General features: G+C 37.5%; 4 protein-coding genes across 5 annotated transcripts; 2 read left to right on the top strand and 2 right to left on the bottom strand.

Annotated features, from left to right (window-relative positions):
- The first annotated feature begins 11450 nt into the window (after window positions 1-11450).
- On the top strand, window positions 11451-12338 carry LOC113361317 (F-box protein At3g07870-like). Its single transcript, XM_026604597.1, has one exon. The coding sequence runs from the start codon at window positions 11451-11453 to the stop codon at window positions 12336-12338; it is 888 nt and encodes a 295-aa protein (XP_026460382.1).
- Window positions 12339-14229: 1891 nt separating this feature from the next.
- LOC113317010 (calcium uniporter protein 6, mitochondrial-like) lies at window positions 14230-15794 on the top strand. The gene is made up of 2 exons (XM_026565170.1): window positions 14230-14886; window positions 14994-15794. The coding sequence occupies exons 1-2, from the start codon at window positions 14389-14391 to the stop codon at window positions 15426-15428; spliced, it is 933 nt and encodes a 310-aa protein (XP_026420955.1). The 5' UTR covers window positions 14230-14388; the 3' UTR covers window positions 15429-15794.
- A 63-nt stretch (window positions 15795-15857) lies between these two features.
- On the bottom strand, window positions 15858-16770 carry LOC113317021 (pathogenesis-related protein STH-2-like). The gene is made up of 2 exons (XM_026565177.1): window positions 16459-16770; window positions 15858-16375 (listed from the first exon to the last, which is right to left on the bottom strand). The coding sequence occupies exons 1-2, from the start codon at window positions 16637-16639 to the stop codon at window positions 16077-16079; spliced, it is 480 nt and encodes a 159-aa protein (XP_026420962.1). The 5' UTR covers window positions 16640-16770; the 3' UTR covers window positions 15858-16076.
- Window positions 16771-18716: 1946 nt separating this feature from the next.
- LOC113316995 (B-box zinc finger protein 24-like) lies at window positions 18717-20616 on the bottom strand. Of its 2 annotated transcripts, none has more exons than XM_026565162.1 (3): window positions 20193-20616; window positions 19326-19658; window positions 18717-19233 (listed from the first exon to the last, which is right to left on the bottom strand). In XM_026565162.1, the coding sequence occupies exons 1-3, from the start codon at window positions 20373-20375 to the stop codon at window positions 18976-18978; spliced, it is 774 nt and encodes a 257-aa protein (XP_026420947.1). In that variant the 5' UTR covers window positions 20376-20616; the 3' UTR covers window positions 18717-18975. The 2 variants fall into 2 exon arrangements, with proteins under 2 accessions (XP_026420947.1, XP_026420939.1); XM_026565154.1 differs by having other exon boundaries at window positions 18722-19239.
- Window positions 20617-24454: the final 3838 nt, after the last annotated feature.

The following is a 24454-nucleotide window of genomic DNA, read 5'->3' as shown; positions in this document are numbered from 1 at the left end:
TCACCAAACAACGTGGTAATTAGCAGGGCCGGCCTCACAGGGTAATCAGGGAAAGACCCAGTTTAGGGCAGCAAAGTCCAGGGGCAGCAAAAGCCTGATTTTACACTAAGGCTATTCTTAGAAATGAAAGAAATTTAGGGACTAACTGATGAACTACAAAAGTATTTGGGGCCAGGAGTTTATTTGATGTTAATGTTTGGGGACTCATATCGATGATTCTTCTTTAAACTTGTTAAATATTTTTTAGTTTTTGGCATACGTTTTTTTCTTTTTGCCTTTCTCTTTTGGAGCCTAAAATTAAAGAAGAAAAGTGTTCTAGATAGCTATTTAAATTTTTTGTATTGTCTTAAATCATTGACATTGATGATCGAAAAATGTAACTTAATAACTCCTCTTCATTTCGCTCTTTTTCTAATTCTAATACACATTTAAATAGAGAATAATAAGGGTTTATATTTTGATGTTGGTTATTTTTGATCGACCTATTTTACCATAATTAATTCAGATTTTTTTTTTTAATTCTAAAATTCAGAAATCTTTTTAGAACTTATTGGCGTTGTTTACTTAGTTCCTTTTGGTGTTTTTATGAAATTGTTAAATGATAAATCTTTGAAAGATTCGAATTTAAGGTTCTAAAATAAAGAATGATTATCTTTTATTATCAGAATTGTGTAAAAAAAATTTTGGAAAGGCATCAAAAAAATTCTGCTTTAGGGCAAAAAATTCTCAGGAACGGCCCTACAATTAGGTGGACAACCACCAATGATAACCAATGGCGTTATAACATGAGAAGAATTCTCGTTCTTTCTTTGGTGTTTCGCTTAACACGCCAAGGCATCAATGTTGGCCACTCCTTGCGCGTGCTACTGACACTTAATGCAAAGAATTCTCGTACTTTCTGCGAATCTCATGCAAACCCTGTAGACACAAGATTTACCGTAAAATAACTACAGACAACGCCGTGGAGTGCCGTTTCAGTTGTCAGTATTTGCAAAGGGGAGGTCAAACCAGTTTAGAAAAGAAAACGGACAACGTTTTCACGGCTGTTTTCACTCCAGTTTCGCATATTCTCAGGGAAATCTTCCGTTACCTAAATATATACGCACAAAAGAACAAGAACAAACTTTACTCTCTCAACAGTCTCCATCGTTTCCATTTCCCATCACTATATCTTCAAATTAACCCTAGAATTTTCTAAATCCTTCCTTGTTCCACGACATCTTCAATGGATTATTTCAAGATTCTCTCAGTGGAGATTACGGTGTTGAGAAGTAAATCAAGATACTATGAAAAAGATAGAAGGGATCAACAAATGTGTGTTGATACAGTGTGAAGAAAGTGATATGGATCAACAGTGTGTGTTGATCCAGTATAGTATGGATCAACTGGGACAGTTGACATGAAGTGGATGGATCAACAAGAGTTTTTGATCCATGGTACGGTATTTATAAGTTTACTTAGGTTGCAAGTATTACTGGTTTTAAGAATTTGTTTACGTGAGAATTGTCTAGAAGTTTCTTGTTAGAATTTGTTTTTGATTAGGAAAGTCTTTTTACTTGAGAGTCAAGTTTGTGAGTCATATAAATAGGTTGTTGAGCCATGAGACGAAACACATCATTTGAAGAGAGTTTGTTTGATTTAAGTTTTGTGTTCTTTCATTAAGTCTTTGATATCATATTTTCTACATCTGGTATCAGATTCTAGGGCTGTGGGTATGAGTTGTTAAGTTGAAGAAGATGACGAGTTTAAGTTCAGTCAAAGTACCAGTGTTCGAAGGAAAAAACTTTGAACATCGGAGGTTGCAGATGGAGAATATTTTCACATACCAGGAGGTATGCGATGTTGTGAAAGATGGTTATGCTGAACCAGCAGAAGGAGTAGTACCTGAAGGAGCTGCGCTAACTCTGTTGAATGAAAACAGAAAGAAGAATTTTAAAACTACGTATATTCTTCATCAAGGTGTTCATGAATCTCTCATGGACAGAGTTATCTATATTAAGCAATCTAAAGAAGCATGGGATGGTTTAGTTAGCTATTATACAGGTTCTGACAAGGTCAAGAAGGTTAGGTTACAAACTTTGAAAAGAAAATATGAACTGCTGCAGATGGAGACAACTGAAACAATGATCTCCAGGGTCCCTACATATCTTCAGACAATGATGATGGTATTGGTGCCTACTATGAAGATGATGAGTTAAACTACAGCAGCAACAGCGATGGCGATTCTTGGTGATTGCCTTATAGATACTGTCAAATCCCTTAGAACTAGAGTAATGTGATATTTTGATTACTATTTCTCTTGTGCATCTTCGTGAAAACTTGTGAGGATGTTGATGGTACTTTATGTTGCTGAAGAAGTGTATTGAGAATGGGGTTCAATTTCAGACATTTGGTGGTTATTTTTTGTTTGATAGATGCATGGTGTTGATGAAGATCTTAGAAGATGTAAGGTGATTTTTGGGTTCAGTTTGCAGCAGGTGCACTGTTTGGATAGCAGCTGGGAGAGTTGCATTTTATGTCAGGTAGATTAGTAATGTTGCATCTTTGAATTTTGGTTGTAAAAAGAAAGTTGTAATGGCACTGGTAGCCTGTTGGGTGTTTAGAATTGGTATTTTGTTTGCTTCTTTAGATGTAATTAAACTAGTTGTGTTCTTCAAGTTATGTAGATTTTTTCTCAAAAACACTGAATCTTGTCAATGAGATGAAGGCCAATGGTGATACTGTAGAAGATTCAACAGTTGTAGAGAAGATTTTAAGAAGCTTACCTGAAAAATTTGAGTCAAAAGTTACTGTTATAGAAGAATGCAACACAGTTGCAACAATGACTCTTAATGAGTTGTTGGGTTCATTACAAGCTTATGAACAAAGGTTGTTGGAGAAGACAGTTGCTGCAAAACAAGTTGAAGAAGCTCTTCAAAGTCAAGTTAGCTGGAGAAATAATCAAGGAAAACCTAATGCTGGAGGTTTTCAAGGAGGATACAATAATGGAGGGAGATCAAATAATGGAAGTTATAGGAAGCCATTTGATAGATCAAAAATATAGTGTTATAATTGTGGAGATTTTGGACACATTGCTACTGAATGTCCAAAACCTAGAAAGACAATTGCTAATAACTACAAAGCAAATTTCAAAGTTAATATTGCAGAAAGTCAAGAAGAAGATGAAGAAGAAAAGAAAGCTGAAAATATGTTGTTGGCTTGTCATACACCTAAAGAACAACCTCAACATAAGTGGTATCTAGATACAGGTTGCAGTAATCATATGAGTGGAAGAAAAGATTTGTTTGATAATCTTGATGAATCAGTGCGATCAACTGTGAAGTTTGGAAACAATTCTACCATTCCAGTTATGGGAAAAGGAAGGATTGCAATTGTTCTGAAAAATGGTGCAAAAACATATATTATGGATGTGTTTTATGTACCAGGTTTGCATCAAAATCTTTTGAGTATGGGTCAACTGTCTGAAAGAGGTTATTTTATGAACATCTTTAATGGTGTTTGTACAATTCGACATCGTTTTTAGAAGACTTATTACAAGAGTGCAGATGACTAAGAATATGTTGTTTTCTTTGAATATTCAGTATCAAAAGGAAAGCTGTTATAGTAGCAGTGTTCATGATGATTCTTGGTTATGGCATAAAAGGATGGGACATGTAAACCTTAACAGTTTGCAAACTTTAGCAAAGAAGGAGATGGTGTCAGGCTTACCCTTTATTGAGGTACCAGAATCAAGATGTGAAAATTGCATCTTTGGCAAGCAGCACAGAGATCCATTCCCAGTAAACAAAGCTAGAAGAGCTGATCAACAATTGGAGATTGTTCATAGTGATCTGTGAGGTTCTATTGAAGTAACTTCACATGGAGGTAATAATTATTTTATAACTTTCATTGATGATTTTAGTAGAAAAACATGGGTTTATTTGCTTAAACAAAAGAGTGATTCATTTCAAGCTTTTCGAAATTTCAAAGCTTATGCTGAGAGAAAAATTGGTAAGAGTATCAAGATCTTGAGAAATGATAGAGGTAAAGAATATACTGTTGTTGACAAGTTTATGGAAGAGCATGGCATTCAGCATCAACTAACTGCAAGATATACGCCACAACATAATAGAGTTGCAGAGAGGAAGAATAGAACCATAATGGAGATGGCAAGAACTATAAGAAGAACAAAAGATTTACCAAAAAGTTTTTGGGGTTATGCAGTTGACACAGCTGTGTATTTACTCAATAGATTTCCTACAAATAGTTTGAACAACATAACACCAGAAGAAGTTTGGAGAGGTGTAAGACCAAGTATAATACATCTGAAAATTTTTGGGTGTATTGCATATGCACATGTACCCAAAGAACTGAGAAAGAAATTGGATGACAAGAGTGAGAAGTGTATACTTGTTGGTTATAGTTCAGTAACCAAAGGATATAAATTATACAACCCAGAAGCAGGAAAAGTGTTTACAAGTAGAGATGTGATCTTTGATGAAGATTCAAAATGGAACTGGAATAATGGAACAATGGATCAACAAGGGATGTTGATTCACATAATATTGGATCAACAAGGAATGTTGATCCACCTGCTGCTGTCAGAACAGTTCCAATTGCAGTTGAGGAAGAAGTGCAAGCTCAAGACAATGTTGAAGAACAACATGAAGAAGCAAGAACTGAAGCAATAACACAACAAGAAAATACAAGAGCAAGAAGAAAATATATCATACCTGCTAGGTTGAATGATTATATTGTATCAAGAGATGATGAAGATACTGATGATGAAGTAGTGAATTTTGCACTATTTGGAGATTGTGATCCTATAACTTATGAAGAAGCATCAAAAGAACAAAGTTGGATTCATGCTATAAATGAAGAACTGAAGTCAATTGAGAAGAATGATACATGGGAATTAACAGAACTTCCACCAGGGAAGAAACCCATAGGTGTTAAGTGGGTTTATAAAACAAAATACAAGTCAAATGGTGAAGTGGATAGAAAGAAAGCAAGATTAGTTGCTAAGGGATATAGACAAAGACAATGAGTAGATTACTCAGAAGTATTTGCACCAGTTGTAAGATTAGACACAGCGAGAATGAAGTATACAAGCTAAACAAAGCTTTGTATGGTTTGAAACAAGCACCAAGAGCTTGGTATACAAGAATAGATTCCTATTTCATTAAGAACGGATTTACAAGATGTACACATGAGCCTACTTTGTATTTGAAAGCTGATACTCTTGGCAATCACATCATAGTGTGTCTCTATGTGAATGATCTTATATTTACTGGAAATAATTCTGAGATGATTAATGAATTCAGGGAGGATATGGTGAAGGATTTTGAGATTACAGATCTTGGTTTAATGTCATATTTTCTTGGCATAGAGGTACAACAAACTGAAAAGGAATTTTCATCAATCAGCAAAGATATGCAGAAGGAATATTAAAGTGTTTCAAGATGGATAATTGTAATCCAATATTAACACCAGTAGAAGAGAGATTGAAGTTGACAAGAGAAGGCTCAGGAGAACTTGTGAATTCAACAGACTTTAAAGGTCTTGTTGGATGTCTTAGATATCTGACTGCTACAAGACCTGACATTATGTATGCAGTTGGATTGGTTAGCAGATTTATGGAAGAACCCAAACAATCACATTTACAAGCTGCAAAACGTATTCTGAGATATGTCAGAGGTACAACCAGTATGGAAATTCTCTATAATGTATTAGAAGATCCAAAACTAGTTGGTTTTACTGATAGTGATTGGGCTGGTCATACAGAAGGAAGAAGAAGCACATTAGGTTATGGATTTCAGTTAGGAACTGGTTTTTTCTCTTGGTCATCAAAGAAACAACAAGTTGTTGCATTATCTACAATAGAAGCTGAGTATATAGCTGCTAGCAACTGTGCTACACAAGCTGTATGGCTAAGAATGATGCTGAAGTCATTGTTTCAAGAACAGAAGACACCAACAACAATAGTTTGTGATAACAAGTCTACAATTTCATTAACTAAGAATCCAGTGCTTCATGGAAGGAGTAAGCACATTGATATTAAGTATCATTACATTAGAGATCTTGTCAGTAACAAGAAGATAGTTGTGGAGTTTGTTGAGAGTGAAGAGCAAGTAGAAGATATTTTCACCAAGTCATTTAAGTCTAACACTTTCATTTACTTGCGTGGAAAGTTGAGAATAATTAGCAAAGAGTATCTTGGTTTAAGGGAGGATGTTGAGAAGTAAACCAAGATACTATGAAAAAGATAGAAGGGATCAACAAATGTGTGTTGATACAGTGTGAAGAAAGTGATATGGATCAACTGTGTGTGTTGATCCAATATAGTATGGATCAACTGGGACAGTTGACATGAAGTGGATGGATCAACAAGAGTTGTTGATCCATGGTACGGTATTTAGAAGTTTACTTGGGTTGCAAGTATTACTGGTTTTAAGAATTTGTTTACGTGAGAATTGTCTAGAAGTTTCTTGTTAGAATTTGTTTTTGATTAGGAAAGTCTTTTTACCTGAGAGTCAAGTTTGTGAGTCATATAAATAGGTTGTTGATCCATGAGACGAAACACATCAATTGAAGAGAGTTTGTTTGATTTAAGTTTTGTGTTCTTTCATTAAGTCTTTGATATCAGATTTTCTACATACGGTAGATATATTAACTCGTTTACCAACGAAATCAGCTCTCGAATGTAAATTAGTATGCCCAAACTGGAATAATCTTATTTCTCATCATCCAATGTAATAGAAGATACTCTACCTTATTTACGGTCACAGGATATTCTCCTTAATTGACCAAAATAATAATAATATATATGGCCATTATCTCTCAAAAGAGGGTAAGGCATTATACCAAAAAAATCTAATATGGTATCGACCTAATAGCCGATCCTCTTCTTCTTCTTCACCTACTTCACCAAAATCAACAATGGCAGGAGATAAAAAGACAATCCATCCGGCGTTTGCTATCAACAACATCAAAACCCTAATCCCTATTATCCTAGACATCAAACAAGATGAATACTCATCTTGGGTTTTTCTGTTTGAACTCCATCTTCAGGCTCATCGCCTTCTTTTTCTCATCAATGGAGACAAACCCCCTGCAGATGTTGACGCCGACACCGTGCTCCAACTCGACGCTCTCTGTCGACAGTGGATGTTCTCCACCATGGCCAAGGATTTAATGCTCACCGTCCTCAAATCTGGCAAAACTGCTAAAGAGCTTTGGGATCATCTTAAGAAACTCTTTCAAGACAACAAAGGTAACCGCGCTGCGACTCTTGAACGTAAGTTTGTCAATCTTAAGTTTATTGATTGCACTAGTATTGATGATTACTGCGATAAGCTAAAATCCATGTCCGATCGATTACTTGATCTTGACTTTCCCATGGATGACAAACGCCTTGTGATCCAACTTGTCAACGGCCTTCCGGAGGAATACAACACGGTAGCCTCTTTTATCCAACAATCAATGCCGACGTTTGATGCCGCTCGATCCCAGCTGCGTATCGAAGAGATTCGACGCTCCCAACAGCAATCACAGTCTGCACCTACGGCTCTTGCCGCTGCAGGTCCACCCACAGATCGCAACAACCAGCGCTCACAGCGTGGTGGTCATGCCAGACGTGGTGGTCATCGCTCATCTGCTCCAGCCACCGAACCACCCTTGCTGCCAACACCTCCGTCCCCTTATCAGCTCTACGGTGCACCTCATCCTACGTACAACATCCACTGTTCACCACAATGGGCAGTACCACCTTGTCCGTATCCTACAGCACCTCCGGCAACACATTGGCAGCAACCTTCCAGCCGCGGTTCCTTCCAAGGCCGTGGCCGTACTGGTCAGTCACGCGGTCGAACATCTGGCGTTGGACCTGCACAGGCATACCTTACTCCATCCATGGAATATCTTCAACCAAGTGACATTGCCGAAGCATACAGCTCCATGAGTTTATACTCACCTGACGACGCTTTCTATATGGATACCGGTGCTACATCGCATCTCACTGCGGATTCAGGTACTTTGAATACTGTTTTTAATACTAGTAATATTCATTCCATCTTAGTTGGCAATGGTCACAGTATTCCAGTCACTGCCTCCGGTACCAAGTTCATAGATATTCCGTCCCGCACCCTAAAACTCAAAGATACTCTTGTTGCTCCCGACATAATCAAAAACTTGGTTTCTGTTCGTAAATTCACCACTGATAGTCATGTGTATGTTGAATTTGATCCGTCTGGTTTTTCTGTGAAGGATTTGAATTCGAGGAAGATTCTCCTTCGATGTAACAGTTCCGGGGAGCTTTATCCTATTACTGCCTCTGCCGTATCACCTTCAACATCGTCTCTGTCTCATCCTATATCCCTTGCCGTGTGCTCTCATGACATTTGGCACAGCCGTCTTGGCCACCCAGGGAAAGCTATCTTAGATAATTTACGTGCAAACTCTTCAATTCAATGTAATAAAACTCAGTCTACCAAACTTTGTCATTCTTGTCAAGTTAGTAAACATGTTCGTCTGCCATTTTTTGAATCAAATTTTGTTACTTTTGCTCCTTTTGATATCATTCATAGCGACTTATGGACCTCACCATTACATGTTGAGACTGGTTTTAATTACTATCTTATATTGTTAGATGACTTCACAAATTATCTATGGATCTTTCCTCTCAAATTAAAATCCCAAGTTTATACCAAGTTCTTGGAATTTCGTTCCTTCGTTAAAACTCAGTTCGAACGTGAAATCAAATCTTTTCAATGTGACATGGGTCGTGAATTCGACAACTCATCGTTTCATGAATTTGCCCACAAACATGGGTTAGTTTTCCGTTTCTCATGCCCTCATACCTCCTCTCAAAACGGCAAAGCTGAGCGAATGATTCGTCGTGTCAATGACATCACCTGCACACTTATGTCTCATGCATCTATCCCTCCCAAATATTGGGCCGACTCCTTACACATGGCCGTCTACCTCCACAACATTCTTCCTTCCAAAATCCTAAATTTCTCTTCTCCGGTGTCCATTCTCTATCAACGTCAACCAACCTACTCTCATATTCGTACTTTTGGTTGTCTTTGCTACCCCAATCTTTCCGCTACCACTACTCATAAGCTTTCTCCTCGTTCCACTAAGTGTGTTTTTCTTGGGTTTCCAACCCATCACCGTGGTTATCGATGTCTCGACTTAGCCACTAACAAAATCATCTTGTCTCGTCATGTGACCTTTGATGAAAACGTGTTTCCATTCAAGAACACTGTCTCTACTTCATCAAACTGTCAAGACTCTCCCTCTACACCATCTTCCACTCTCCTTCCCTTTCGTTTCTGTTACCCAACATCTCCTAATCCTACTGTCCAGCCTCCTTCCGCTGCTACATCAGTTCCTTCCTCTACTGCAAAGCAACGCCCTGACGTTGCTCCACCATCTTCCGCCAATGCACATACTCCGTCTCCTGCAATACAGCCCTACACACCTCCTCATCGTCGTTCCACTACAGCACCTCACCTCCACATTCCCCCACAGCAGCGGTCAGCTCCCACAGCTCCTGACAGCAACACTTCAGCACCTGCAACAGCGCCTGACTGCACCTCTTCAACACCTGCAACAGCGCCTGTCTGCACCACTTCAGCGCCTGACTGCACTATCCAGGCGGTCACGCCTTCATCTTCTGCTCAGCCTGGCACTTCAGCCAACTCCTCTCGTCCTGTCACTCGTGCATCTCGTGGAATCTTCCGTCCCATTCACAGATTGAATCTCAATGTTCAGACACAACAGCACATCTCCAATTTGCCAAAATCTCACCTTTATGCTCTTAGGGATCCCAACTGGACCAAGGCCATGCTAGATGAGTTTATTGCTATATTAAAAACTAACACTTGGGATCTAGTACCACGACCTATTGGATCTCATGTTATTCGTTCCATGTGGTTATTTCGTCACAAGTTTAATGCAGATGGTACATTGCAGCGATACAAAGCCCGTCTTGTTGCCAATGGTAAATCTCAACAGGTTTGGGTTGATTGTTTTGAGACTTTCAGTCCGGTTGTTAAGCCTGCCACCATTCGTACCGTTCTCAGCATTGCCACATCAAAATCTTGGCCGATTCACCAATTGGACGTTAAGAATGCTTTCCTACATGGGGACTTATCTGAGACAGTTTATATGCATCAACCTCCGGGATTTGTTGACCCTGCTCGACCTGATTATGTTTTTCGTCTTCGCCGTTCTCTTTATGGTCTCAAACAGGCGCCTCGGGCGTGGTTCCAGAGGTTTGCGAATTTCATCACAGGTTGTGGTTTTCGGGGTAGTGTTTGTGATCCATCTCTATTTATTTACCGGTCCGGCCAGGAAACTGCATACTTATTACTATATGTTGATGATATCATACTCACTGCCTCTACTGATGCTCTCCTAGCCCGCTTTATCGACCTGATGAAACTGGAATTTTCTATGACTGATCTTGGCCCGTTACATCATTTTTTGGGTATTACTGCTTCTCGTTCTTCCTCAGGGTTGTTTTTATCTCAGTCACTCTACACAAAGGACATCATTGCTCGTGCATCCATGACGAACTGCAAACCAGTAGCAACTCCGGTTGACACGCACTCTAAGCTCAGTGCTACTTCTGGACCAGCACTTTCGGATCCTACTTTATATCGTAGTCTGGACGGAGCGTTACAATATCTCACTTTCACTCGACCGGATATATCTTATGCGGTTCAGCAGGTATGTTTATTTATGCATGACCCTCGGGAGCCACACATGCAAGCCATTAAGCGCATTATTCGATACCTACAGGGCACTATTGATCATGGTTTGTCTCTCTCGGCTTCGAATATCTCTGGCCTCACCGCCTATTCTGATGCTGATTGGGCGGGCTGTCCTGACTCACGTCGATCAACATCTGGTTACTGCATTTTTCTTGGAGACAACCTTGTCTCTTGGTCTTCCAAACGTCAAGCAACGGTGTCTCGCTCCAGTGCTGAAGCAGAATACAGGGGTGTCGCTAATGCTGTGGCTGAAACGACCTGGTTCCGGAATTTACTTCTTGAGTTACATATGCCATTACAACGGGCCACTCTAGTGTATTGTGACAATGTGAGTGCTGTCTACATGTCTGGTGATCCGGTCCAACATCAACGCACAAAACATGTGGAGATTGACATTCATTTTGTTCGTGAACGGGTTCGTATTGGTGATATTCGTGTCTTGCACATTCCTTCCGAACATCAATACGCTGATATCTTCACCAAGGGTCTTCCAAGACAATTGTTTATTAATTTTCGTTCTAGTCTTAGCATTTGTTCATCTCCCGCTCAGACTAAGGGGGTGTAATAGAAGATACTCTACCTTATTTACGGTCACAGGATATTCTCCTTAATTGACCAAAATAATAATAATATATATGACCATTATCTCTCAAAAGAGGGTAAGGCATTATACCAAAAAACTCTAACACAATGTTCTCCAAACTGCACTTGAATCGTCTTCTGAATCATGCTTCTTCTGATAATTCCGGTAAGTTGAGTTTTCTTTCCATGGGTTATGAGGATCACCCTTTTAAATCCAACCAACTCTACTATTTTGAATATACAAATGAGAATAATATTAGTAGCATCAGAAGGATCAATTTAACCTTTCCTTTTGTTTTTTACGACGTCGTTGGCTCGTTTAATGGTTTGGTTTGTATTTATGGGAGACAAGATCATGAGATATATGGACCTGCATGTATATGTAACCCAATTACCAGAGAGTCTGTAATTCTTCCAAAATGTAAAAATCCAACAAATTTAAGATGGAATCATCTGTTCGATGGATTTGGTTACTTGCCATCAACTGATGAGTACAAAGTTGCTAGAATGTACGCGTTACTAGGAGAAACGAAGAATTCTGTAGAGGTGGAGATATATACTCTTGACAGTGGTACTGGATGGAGAAACCTTGGAATGTTTGACTATAATTTGGAAATTTCTCATGGCGTACACGGTGCCTCTGCAAATGGAGCTCTTTATTGGATAGACATGGAAGAAAGGGTTGTGGCTTTTGATTTGGCCGAGGAAAGGTTTCGTGGATATTTATCGCCACCTTCTTTGCCACTTCATCTTAAATCGGTTGTGTCTACATTAAGAGTTTGGGATGGATTTTTACTGTATAATGCCAACCATGATAAGAATTATAGCTTTGAATATGAAATATGGAGACTGAAAACAGAGAATGATAACCATGAGTCTTTGGGTTGGAGTAAAGCGCACACTGCTGTCAGAAGTGAACCGTTTGCCTTCACCAAGAGTGGTTGTGTTTTACGGTACCAGAATTCCTGGTTTTATATCGACGACCCAAAATCTTGAACATCGACAGTGCTTGTGGATTGTGGTAAAAAAATATTTCAAGTACTCCTTCACCAGAACACCTTAGTTAGATTAAAAGAATTAGGCGAAAAAGATGCAAAAATATTGGAATCAGGTGAAATTGAAGAGGTAGGAGGCAGTGACTGGACAACATATCTAGGTAATTTTTCGTTATTATATATATATATATATATATATATCTCAACTTAATTGGAGTACTTTTAATTTGTTGTGAGGGTATTCTCATTTTGTGTTTTGATGTTACAACCATACATGTTATGGTAGTCTCAACTCAATCCTTGACACTAACACCTTGGTTTGTTTGACAGATTCCGACGAAGAAAACTTCTGAGGAATGGAATCAGGTGATATTGAAAGACCGGAGGCAGAACATGGCTGATTAGCAGATGAAGCAGAAGTTGGACGAAATATACCTGCACATACCTACGTATAATCTGGTAAACCATTGTGATTTTGGAGTCGTATGTGTACCTGTTTTCGGACCTTTTCAATATGAAACATGTTAATGAGTCAGAGATTCCAGATCATTGTTGGTTAAATTAAACTTTGTTTAGCTTTGTGGATTTTTAAGACGGATTAGAGCTATCTTGGATCCTGTGTTCAGTTTTTTGTGTATATCAAATGTTTACTTGAAATTTAATTCAATCGATATGACACATATTTGGATAAGCTAAAAAATAAAGATTTTAAGTAGAGAGTTAACACAATATTCCCTCTGTCCTAATTTATTTGCTTAAAATGATTTTTTTCACACAATTTAAGAAAAATAGAGAAAGAATTTTTTTCTTCCAAAATTACCCCCAAACTGATATTTAAGAATTCAAAAAAAGAAAGAAAATGTTTTAGTTTGAGAAGAAAGAAATAAAGGATATATATATAGAAAGAGGAGTCTTTAACATGTGCATGAGAAATAGAATTACATAATTCTCAATACTATAACCCGATTCCAATATAGGGGTAAATTGGGAGAAAATGGAGAAAAATATGAAACTTAGCGACTAAATTTGGACAAAAAAATGATCAATTTAGACAAATAAACTAGGACGGAGGGAGTACATACGTAGGCAGCGATGTTCTGTAATGCTTCTAGATTATCTAATGTTACTAAATAGTCAAGATTTTAGCCTCCAAATTCGACAGCAAAATAAACACATAGTTTTGAGAGGTTTGACTAAAGACTGTCAACTTGGAAGCAGAGAGTTTAATGATTTATTTAGGGGAGGCGTTTGATATCGACTAAGCCCGTTGTCTCCGGGCTTCCAGCAGAAATTTTTCGTTTCTTAAAGCTCCTGCTATATCCTTGTAGGAGAAAAATGAGGATAAGATCTAAAAGGGCAGATAGAAACTCTCTTTATCTTTGATACAATGAATTTGTCATTTGTGTACGTTCTAATATTATTGTACGTAATGGCATCTAGATCCAATTTCGAAGAATGAACTCGCTTCCTTCCTAGAAAAAAATATTAAATTCGAAGGGAACCGTCTTTCTCCGGAAGAAGAATTTTGCTTCTATGGTTTGGTGTTCGGTTCCGCAACCCAAGGCTCGTCGCATCTATGTTGGTGTTTTGTTAATTAATCTCTCCATGCGCGTGCTATAGAAAATCGTGTGCTTTCTATGAATCTCATGTGACCCTAGCTATTGACACAGTAAAAACTGACAACATCATTTTTTTTTTTTTGGTCATTTGAAATACTTGTATCGAGCCCAACAAAATGTTTAAGGTAAGAAAACAAACTTTTGAAAGTAACTTGATCCTACATCCAATTATATCCATGAACTACTAAAACTCACCTAGTAATATTTTAAGATTTCAAACACGTTCAACCCTTGCGCAATTTGAATGGTTCTATGCTGGTGGATAGAATTGTTTCTGTCACATTCTTAGTTATGATGATTGTCATTTTTCAAGATCAAAGTATGCCCATTGAACTTTGGGATGCATCTGCCACTGCTAGAATAAAAAAGTAAAGTAATAGGAGGAGGTTAACTTATTTTTATGTAGTAGACAAGTAGCAATAGAAGGAAAAAATGTGGAGATCATCGGGTTTAATTTTGTTAAAAAGGAGTTTATCATTAACTGTGAGGTATGAGAAGAAGGAATCAATATATAAAGGGTTTAAGTTGCTAGAGAATGTGAGTTCTTTTGCTCGTCCAGTTTCACCAGCGAGATTTTTCTCATCGGAAACAGCAACAACTGGGTTTTCCGGTCAAGATAAAAACAGCTCTACAGGAGTTTCAGGAGTTGGAAATGAATCTGAAGAAGAAAAGGGTGGGAAAAATGCAAAAGATGAAATATCATTTACAGAAGCAATGAAATTATTGAGATCAATTAATGTTGAATCATTGAAAAGGATACTGGGTATAGAAGAAGAAGAAGAAGTTATTGAGTATATTGATTTACTCAAGGCTTGTACAAGTATAGGTATTGCTAGATCATATGATGAAGCTGCTGCTTTGGTTCGGGTTCTTGATGAAGCTGGTATCATTCTTCTTTTTAGAGATAAAGTCCATCTTCATCCTGTTAAGGTATCTCTTTGTAAATTTGGTTGAATATGATGAATCATTTTAGTGTGTTGATGAATTTTAGTGTATAGTCTTCTGATTTGATTCCTCGTATTTGGTTTCGTTTGAAGGTTGTAGATTTGGTGGGACGGGCAGTTCCACTTGCTTTGTCACCTGAAGATGATCCAAGGAGGGATGAACTAAAGAAGCTGCAGAAAGAGAAGGAAGATATTGATGTTTTAGCTCACAAACACGTACGGCGTATACTGTGGTCAGGGCTAGGTTTCTCTATGATGCAAATTGGCTTCTTTTTCCGACTCACATATTGGGAATTCTCATGGGATGTAATGGGACCTATCGCATTCTTCAGTACTGCAACTGGCTTAGTTGTGGGTTACGCTTACTTCTTATGCACATCGACAGATCCATCATACCCGGATTTGAGGATGAGGCTTTTCTTATCTAAGCAAAGGAAATTATACAAGAGCCGGAATTTCAACGTAGATCGATTTGTGGAATTGCAGAACCACTTCCCAAGTTCGAAAAAAGATGCAACTAGAAAATGATGGAAAACGTTTCACATGGAACAACCTCATAGTCTTTACCTAATAGTCGATTTCTCTAATCTTCCCTGGTAAGATTGAAAGACGGCAGTTTCGGAGTCTAACCATGGGTTTCAGTTGAGTAACCCTTTGGGCAGACAACGTTAACGGATCTGTAGTAGAAATGTGTTGTTTTAGCTTGGTTCATAGTAAATTGGCTCTCCATTGTGATGATCCCGATTTGTCCAAGTGCCAAACATTTTGTCCATTCGTTTGACCATGGTTTATTCCCGATCTCCTGCTCTGATTCCATTATCCAGCAGTTAATGTCGGTGTGGTATGTACAAAATATTTTTGGTCTATTTGCTTAAAGGTGTTAAATTTATGCTAGCTCAAATCTCACAAGATTTACGCGTATTTTATATGATTTTCAATAGCAAATTCAAGATTTAGTAATTTAAAAATTCTCAACTAGTATCGAAAAAATTTAGTCGGAGCGTAAGACAATCAAGAAGATGGTTTACAAGTTCTTGATGTCCTTTAATCAATCAATGACCTTACAAAGTAACTCTAGGATGACGACAGTATAAAATACGCGACCATATGGTAGTAAACAAAATGAAAACCAAAACAAGTTCAAGAACTCTACTATAAGTTCATCCTTTATGCAAATCAAGCATAGATTTCAGGGTTCTCAACAAGGTAAGACTCGATAATTTTGTACTGTTCAGTAGCTTTCTCTTTCCCAGCCTTGATTTCTTCTTCATTCAATATGGCGTCGCCCTTTGGATGATAAGTGCTTTTAGCCTTAACGATGCATCCTCCGTTAGGATCAGCTTCGAATCTGAGCTCGTAAGAGACACAATCGATTTTGCCCCCGAATGCATCACATTCAATCACGGTATATTTGCACACCAAGTTGTCTTCCTCTTTTGAATCCAACCTAAGCTTTATGTATTTTAGCGGACTTTCTGCATTCATTTTATTTATATGTCACTCTACATATTCTAATTGAGGTAAGGAAAAACGAAGACCACAATTTCTTTGTACTTACCATCGACCATGTTAACTTGTTGAACACTTCCAGGACCTCCATCACCGGAAACAAAGTCGATGCTCTTGATACTAGGAATGACCTTAGGCATTAAATTGTGAGCGTCGAGAAATAACGCAATGAACATCCTGTGAGGTGCAACAGGTGAAGAGTATTCATCGTCGAAACTAATGGCACCCATAATATAAACTTTTTCTTAGAGAGGAAATGAGTTTGATGATTTTGTAAAGGTCATAAGAATGGGCATATATTAATAGGTTAGGAGATTTTGTTGCAGAATTTCACAGAATTAAAATCAACTATTCTTCATTCGCACCTTCAAGTTGATAGAAAATTTCATTTTCCTCCTCTATAGGATTGTGACAACTATTCAAATCATTCACATGGTGAGTATTGAGAAAGTCAAGATAAGTTGCTTTCAAGGTGGATGTATGAGATGACGTTTTGGTGAAGGTTTTAATCTCCATTTAATTTGAGATATGCATGAATCTATTACATTGTCTAACCCCATCGCTGAGATTTACTTCTGTAGAAAACTGTAAAATAAAGTGATAATTTTGTTCAGCTTAATTATTAGCTAGGGTCTGGTTGGCATAAATGGTAAATTGTAAACCAGTTTATCGTTGGGTATCCGGATTCGTAAGTGGCTTTGATTCAGCTATCCGGTGGTGATCTGGATTAACTCAAACTCTTCAGGTTTGAAGGCAAACTGAAGGTCGACACTGAGTGGAGGGCACACGACACTTGTTATGGGGTTTTGTCTTTGTTTAAACACAACTTGTTGGTAAATAGATGTTGGTAAATAGATGTTGTATGTGCATGAAGGAATTAGAGACTATAAATCACTTGTTCCTTCATTCTTCAGTAGCTCACTCTATTTGGGATGTATTTCTAAGTGGTTTTGGACTGGGAAGATCTCCTGGAGATGACATAAAGGATGCTTTTAAAGATAGAGATAGGACTGATTTCACAATGGCTGGGAATTTCATTTGGAACATCCTACCTTATGCTATTTGTTGGAACATCCGGAAAGAACGCAATCAACGAATGTTCGTTGCAGAGGCAAAAGAGAAAGATGTTCAAAAGGTCGTACTAGACATTAAGGCAAATATTTTGTATTGGTCTCATCCCTCAAAGGCTCTCCGCGACATCAGATTTGAAATGTTAGTCTTCAAATAAGAAGAGTTAGTCAGGAGATAGTCGCTTTGTTATTAAATCTTTAACTTTTTCCTGCACCTTAGTCCATTATGGTCTTGGGGTATTGTAACTCATTCATTCTTTATTCTTTCATATAAAATTATATAGTTTTATTGATCAAAAAGAAGAAAAAAAACACAACTTGTTGTACTGCATGCATAATGTGACTGATTTAGTCATATTGGAAATTCTGCAGGAACTGTGATATGATGGTTTCCTCCAGGAGGATTGCTTTGTCGAAACCCAATAATTAAAATGTGAGAATTGGTTTTGGGTTCTCTCTAGAACGGTTCACTTGCACACATTCCACATGCTATGGCGTCCTTGTTGATGGTTATATTCCACATGCTATGGGGTCCTTGTTGTGTCCCAGATATCCTGTGAAGGACCGGCCGCATGTGGTGAAAGTTTTGAAGGATATCATACAATTGGGTAGTCCTTACTATTCTGGCAGCCTAGTACTAAAATTGATAAGTCCTGCACTAGAGCTGCTGACTTTCTAGCAAAGAGCGGAGAAAAGAAAGAGTATCGGCATGACCAAATTCACCATGCAGTTCTTGAGTTATTGGGTGAAGATGGAGTTCCCTGGAAGATACGAACTTCATAATTCGGTTACTGAACAAGGCGAGCTCTATCGAGAATACATTCCGTAGATCTTGAAGGTCGTTGTCGTCTGAACTCCCTTAGCCTTAATATTTTTATGTATTTGAAGCAGATGTTTAACATTTCAATGTTTAGTTGTGATTTTAAGTGGTCTATCTTTCATAAACTGTGAGTAGACTTGTGTTCTAGGATAATTAAGAGCATGTCTGAAGATATCTTACTGAAATCAATACAATATAAGAGCGCATGTGATGATTTTGCATCCACATAATATGTATCCCAACTTCAGAACAAGATTACTTGAGGATGTTGATATGACAGACACAATTTTAGGCAGCATTAGACCAGCCAACCAACCAACATTAGTTGCTAGAAAGTTGCTGCGACCTAATACTGATGAATGAGATAGAACACTTGCCGAAAGACTATATATACATACGAAAGGAGGACCTAACATTAATCAAAAAAGAAATTTGCAGGTCAAATTCCGTACTTGAAACTAAATTGAACTAATAACAACCCAAGGTCATTAAAAGCATATATAAAGGGCTAATAAAAAGTGCATCAAAGACAATCAAGATTGTCGATAAGCTTTTACACAAAAACATACATTTGGTAAGCACGAATATATACTTGGTTCGGCTTCATACTAAAAATACATACATTTTCAGCAGTCTTTATGTATGTGTTAATATGAGTTTTATTCACTCAATATATCTAACCAAGATCAGGGACCATGAAATTCTCTTCATCGTCAGAGATTTCGATTCTTGGTTTCTTGTTGGCAGGCATATAGTAATTGGATTTCATTATGGATTTGTATGTAGCTGCAGTGTTATTGGATGGTTGCATTGATGAAATAGAAAGTTGAGGGACTTCTGCTGCCGCCATTGAAGCTTCTTGATTAACTTGGTTGTTGTACATACCAATATCTGTAAACCAGTCTAGCTCTCCAAAATCGATAGACGAGTCCTTCTGTAACTTCGATACAGAACAACACAAAACACAATCAGATATATTTCAGGACAATTACACTAGAACTGTAATCTAATACCGGAAATTCGTACCTTGTCACTAGATTCAAAATCGGAAAATTGTAGCAAATCATCAACAGCCCAAGTTGGAGAGTTTGCGTAATTAGACGGTTGTTGTGGAACAGTCTGGAGACTCTGGACAGTATGTTTCGTTGCACATGCAGGCTGCAACTTTTGATTGCTTGGTGGTTCTGGAATTTGTTTTTCGGTTTCTTTAGCACAGCTAGAGGCCAACGCTACGCGAATTCCAGTAGCCAAAAATCGCTGATGGTTACTAGAAATGCTACCAGCTGAATGGATTGGCTCATCACAATCTTTGCAAAATAGTGCTCTGTCTTCAACACAGAATATAAATGCTGTTTTGTCCTGTAAAATCAAATCAAACATAAAACAGCAATTAGGCCAATGCTCTTAATCAACAATTTATCCATAAAAACTTATATTATTTTACTAATTATGAAAAATCTTCACCTCAAAAATCACTTTTCCCCCTAATAATAATAATAGGTTGGTAAGAATTAGGCTAGTTAGTTGACAGTTTCGAACTCAGATCAATACCCAACGACTTTACCATTTTATTAGAAGCCTATGCTATTTGCTCTCTTTTACATGCTTCTCTCCATAATTTCTAAACTAAATTTTTAATTTTCATGTCACACTAAAGACCATCTGTACATGTTCTTTGTCTGGTATGTTTCCATTATAACTAGACATACTAAGGAATATTTTTCTAACAAGACTACTTAAGATGGCCTAAATTTTTGTGTGTGTGGGAGAGAGTCATCAAAGATTAAACAATAATTAGTACAAAATTTTCCACTATTTTAAAAAAAAATAGTACAAAATTATAAACAAATTAATAAGATAAAATAATTAAGTAATAGAGATTAGATGAATTACTTGGCAGATGTCACACTTAGGGAGCTTATTAGAGAGTGCATCAAGATGAAGCCTCTGATGCTTGCTAGCAAGTTTGTTAGCTGCATGAACTTCAACATCACATTTACTACACAAAGCTGCTTCATCTGCACAACATATTACTGTTGCTGGTGCATTCTCACACACATCACACTGAATTTTCATCTTCCTATTCTTTCTGCAACAAAACAACTTCACACAAATGTTGCAAAAGAATGAATATCTGAGCTTAAGTTACCAAATTTTGGACTAAAACAAGATTTTTAGAACTAAACAAGTTCCAATATACTTGAGATTAGAAGAAAGTTGAGTTCAATAAAGAGAAGAAAGGATCCAAAGGAGAGAAAGATCCAGAGTGCTATAAGAAATGGGAATGGGATATTTAAGATGAGATTAAAAAATCAAGAAGATAATGTTAGGATTCTCTCCAAATCAAAAAATTCTATAACTATGAGTTTATGTTGGGACCTACAATTTTTCCATTTGTGGCTCTGCATTGAGCAAACTTTTTTTGTGGTCTCAAATTTCTTTTGTTCCTTTTTCTTTCTTTTTCTCGGAGCTGTAACTGACAACAGCATCTACTAGTGCACAGCAACAATGCATACAAACTATAATGAATCTTTATCAAGTTGTTATGTGCACCATTCGATTCAGGGTTGCAAAAGGTGGACTTTGGTTGTTGCAGCATTTGATGGTTGGATTGAAGATGTAATACAGTAATAGTAGTTTATTATGGTAAGAGAGTAGATATGTTAGCACTTGCATGTGTTGAGTCCAATTGATTGAGCCAACCAACTCTCAAAAACGAAGGGAGGAGAGCAAACCAACTTTAAATGATTATTTTATTTGGTTGAGATGTTACTATGGTATGTCGACATAAGGAGGTCCTTGAATCGGCAACAACTCGTTCCTATTTAAAATCCATTAAATGGATATTTCAAGAAAGTGGTGGCCATGAAAATTGTTTGCCTGCATAATGTAAATTTTTTTAGTAAGTGAGCGCATTCAAGTGATCCCAGATTTGACCGAGCAGAATTTCGAAAAAATATCTAATGGTGGTTTAGGAGGCTGGTTTGACTCAAATGAGACCCAATATTTTCTTACGTAGGATTTTGTACGAGAGAAATCCACGGTCAATCTGGTGTACACATCGGAATTTATGAGATTATTATTCTAGCACACTTCCTTAATCGTAAGCCATCAAAGTTTCTCAACACTATGGCTGTGATACATCCATGTTTGTCAATGTTGGGCATTGCCATTTGCCTAATTATTGTAAGAACTTGCTTGTCTGGTAATCTTAATTTCATACTTGTACTGAAATGACTCGGTTCTTATCTGCTATTTAAGGTTTGATGTAATCAGTGCAACTCGATGGACTCAACTCCACTAATCAAACTTGTGGACAATATGATTTTGACTAGTCAAGTTTATAGGGATTGGTGTGATTTTGATAAATTGCCCTTTTTGGTAGATTGGAGACACTGGACCAAATGTCATGGCTAGATAATTCGTAGGGATTGTTAGGTTTATATAGCTCCTAAAAGCTCAACACTTTGGTTGGTGAGGTAGGTTAAGATTCAACCCCCCTTAAAGAAAGCTGTCCGGTTCAATCAAGCATTTACCTATTGCGACAGAAAGACACGTCATGCGATGGTCATGGACTCATGAGAAAGAATCAACTAAAGAGTACTCCATGTGTTTCAAAAAGATCGTCTTCTGCTCAATTTTGGTATGTTTCAAAATTAAGTTCAGCTTCTGTTTATAGTCATATTTTTCCAATGAACTCTCTAATATATCCTTAAATTTTTATATTTATATAGTCTTTTTTAATAAGATCCAATCTAAAATATTAATGAAATTTGTGTAATTAAGGAAACAAATATATCATTCATTCATTTTTGTATTTCCTATTTACAATCACATAATAATTTTTGGTAGTCTTTATTACTAACAGTTTTATTGAAATAAATTAGGCAAGTAACTAAGGGTAGGCATGTAAACTACTATGGTCTCCTTAATATCTTGACAAAGTCAAAGCGGATTGTCTTTTTGAAACGGAGGGAGTAACATTTTTTTTTGAAGCATGTAATTTATTAAAGAACCTAGGTTACACTTTGACGTGGGCATGTGGTACCCATAGAGTCATGAAAGATAACTTGACTAATACAAACTGGGATTGCCTGGTCCCAAATTTTGGTTGAAAAGTTTTCCATTTGACTTCCGTCTGCCGCATGATTGGCCAATCCATCCGCTGCTTGATTTCCTTCTCTGTAGTTGTGTTGGATAGCCGCCTGCGGAATCTGTCGTATTTTATTCTTTATTTCTTCAATCATCCCTGAGATGTGGCAAGGGGGTTCACTAGAAGATGTGAGAAAGAGTAGAAGGTTTTCTGATTCCGTCTCGAAGAGAACTTTCGGCCATTGCCTATTTGTTGATGTTCTTGATGCCAAAAGCAGAGCCCAAGTTTCCGTGGTTAAGGTTGTTGTAATTACTAGAGGTTGAGCCAAAGCCAAAATTTTTCGTGCTTCAGAATCTCTGCAACTGAACCGGCACATGCGAAACCCGAATTCCCTCTGGCCGCCCCATCTGTATTAATCTTAATCCAATTCAAGTTTGGAGTGGACCATCCTACCGAAATTGTTGATATACTTTTGGTCTTTCTTGAGTGGTTAGGTACCGGTGAATCTCCTAGTAATACAGGAGGTAAGGATTCTAGTTTTGCGACACCCTAAGCATATTCCATCTTCTAAGTATGCTTATTATGATTCCATTTTAACTCCTTCTCAAACTGATAACTATGCACAGTCATCTACTTGGTCTACACCATGTAATACTGCACCACAAGATAGCTCTAATATTGAGCATATTGATGTGATAGTGCAACAACACACATCTTGTTCTGCGACACCAACTGAAAGCTCCAGTCCCGCTAATCTTTCACCTATTCCTCAATCCACATCTAGTTCTGCTACATCTGCGAACTCTACACAACATTCTCTAGCCGATACTACGGTTTCATCTACTGAGTCTGATTCATCTCGATCTCCACCAGTTTCATCTCATAAAACTGCTTCCGAGTCATCTTCTTCTCCTGAGACAGTTTTGACTCCAGTCGTGCAAAACTCATGACCCACTCGAACTAGAACTCAACCACCATATCTGAAAGATTATCATTGTACACTTCGCAAATGTAACACAACTTCAGCCTATCCTATGACTTATTATTTGTTCTTTGACAAATTTACACCAGCTCATAAAGCTTTTTTAGATGCAATTGTTCTTTCTGAAGAACCAACATCTTACTCTCAAGCTAAACTATGTCCCAAATGGAGAGCAGCTATGGCCAAAGAAGTTCTCGCTCTTGAAGCCAATAATACTTGGATTTTGGTTGATTTACCACCAGGAAAGACAGCTATAGGTTGTAAGTGGGTTTTTAAAATCAAATTCAATGCAGATGGAACTGTAGAGCGATACAAAGCTCGCCTTGTTGCTAAGGGTTATACTCAGAAAGAAGGAATTTATTTTTATGATACTTTTGCGCCTGTTACGAAACTCGTTACAATGCGAGTATTGTTATCTTTTGCGGCCATCAAAGGTTGGGCCTTACATCAACTTGATGCCAATAACGCATTCCTTCAAGGAGATCTTGAAGAAGAAATCTACATGAAGCTCCTGCCTGGTCTAAACCAAAAAGGTGAGACTAAGTTCTTAAGCTCAACAAATCATTGTATGGCCTGAAACAAGCCTCAAGACAATTAATGGTTTGCCAAGCTTTTTTCTGTATTATTATCTGAGGGTTTTCACAAATCCTTATGTGATAATTCTCTCTTCACATATCATCAAGGTAATACTTCCATTTTTGTTCTCGTATATGTGGATGACATCATAATAACTGGTACTGATAATGATTTCATTACCTCTCTTAAATCACGCCTTGCATCCCATTTGTCCATCAAAGACTTGGGTAAATTGCAGTATTTTGTAAGCATAGAAGTTTCTAGATCTCCAAAAGGGATTTTTATATGTCAACGGAAGTATACATTGGATATACTAAAAGACTCTGGTCTCACAGGTGCGCGAGTTTCTTCATTTCCTATGGATGCAAAGCTTTGAAATTACGGAAGTATACATTTGAAATTACTTGCTGAAGATGGAAAAGCTTTGCCTGATCCGACTATTTATCATCGATTACTTTGACGTCTACTGTACCTTACAGTAACACGACCAGATATCACATATGT

The sequence above is a fragment of the Papaver somniferum genome, chromosome 1 (genome assembly GCF_003573695.1).
Source record: "Papaver somniferum cultivar HN1 chromosome 1, ASM357369v1, whole genome shotgun sequence".
Taxonomy (NCBI): domain Eukaryota; kingdom Viridiplantae; phylum Streptophyta; class Magnoliopsida; order Ranunculales; family Papaveraceae; genus Papaver; species Papaver somniferum.
The sequence above is the reverse complement of the archived record's forward strand: the minus strand, read 5'-3'. Positions and strand labels throughout refer to the sequence as shown.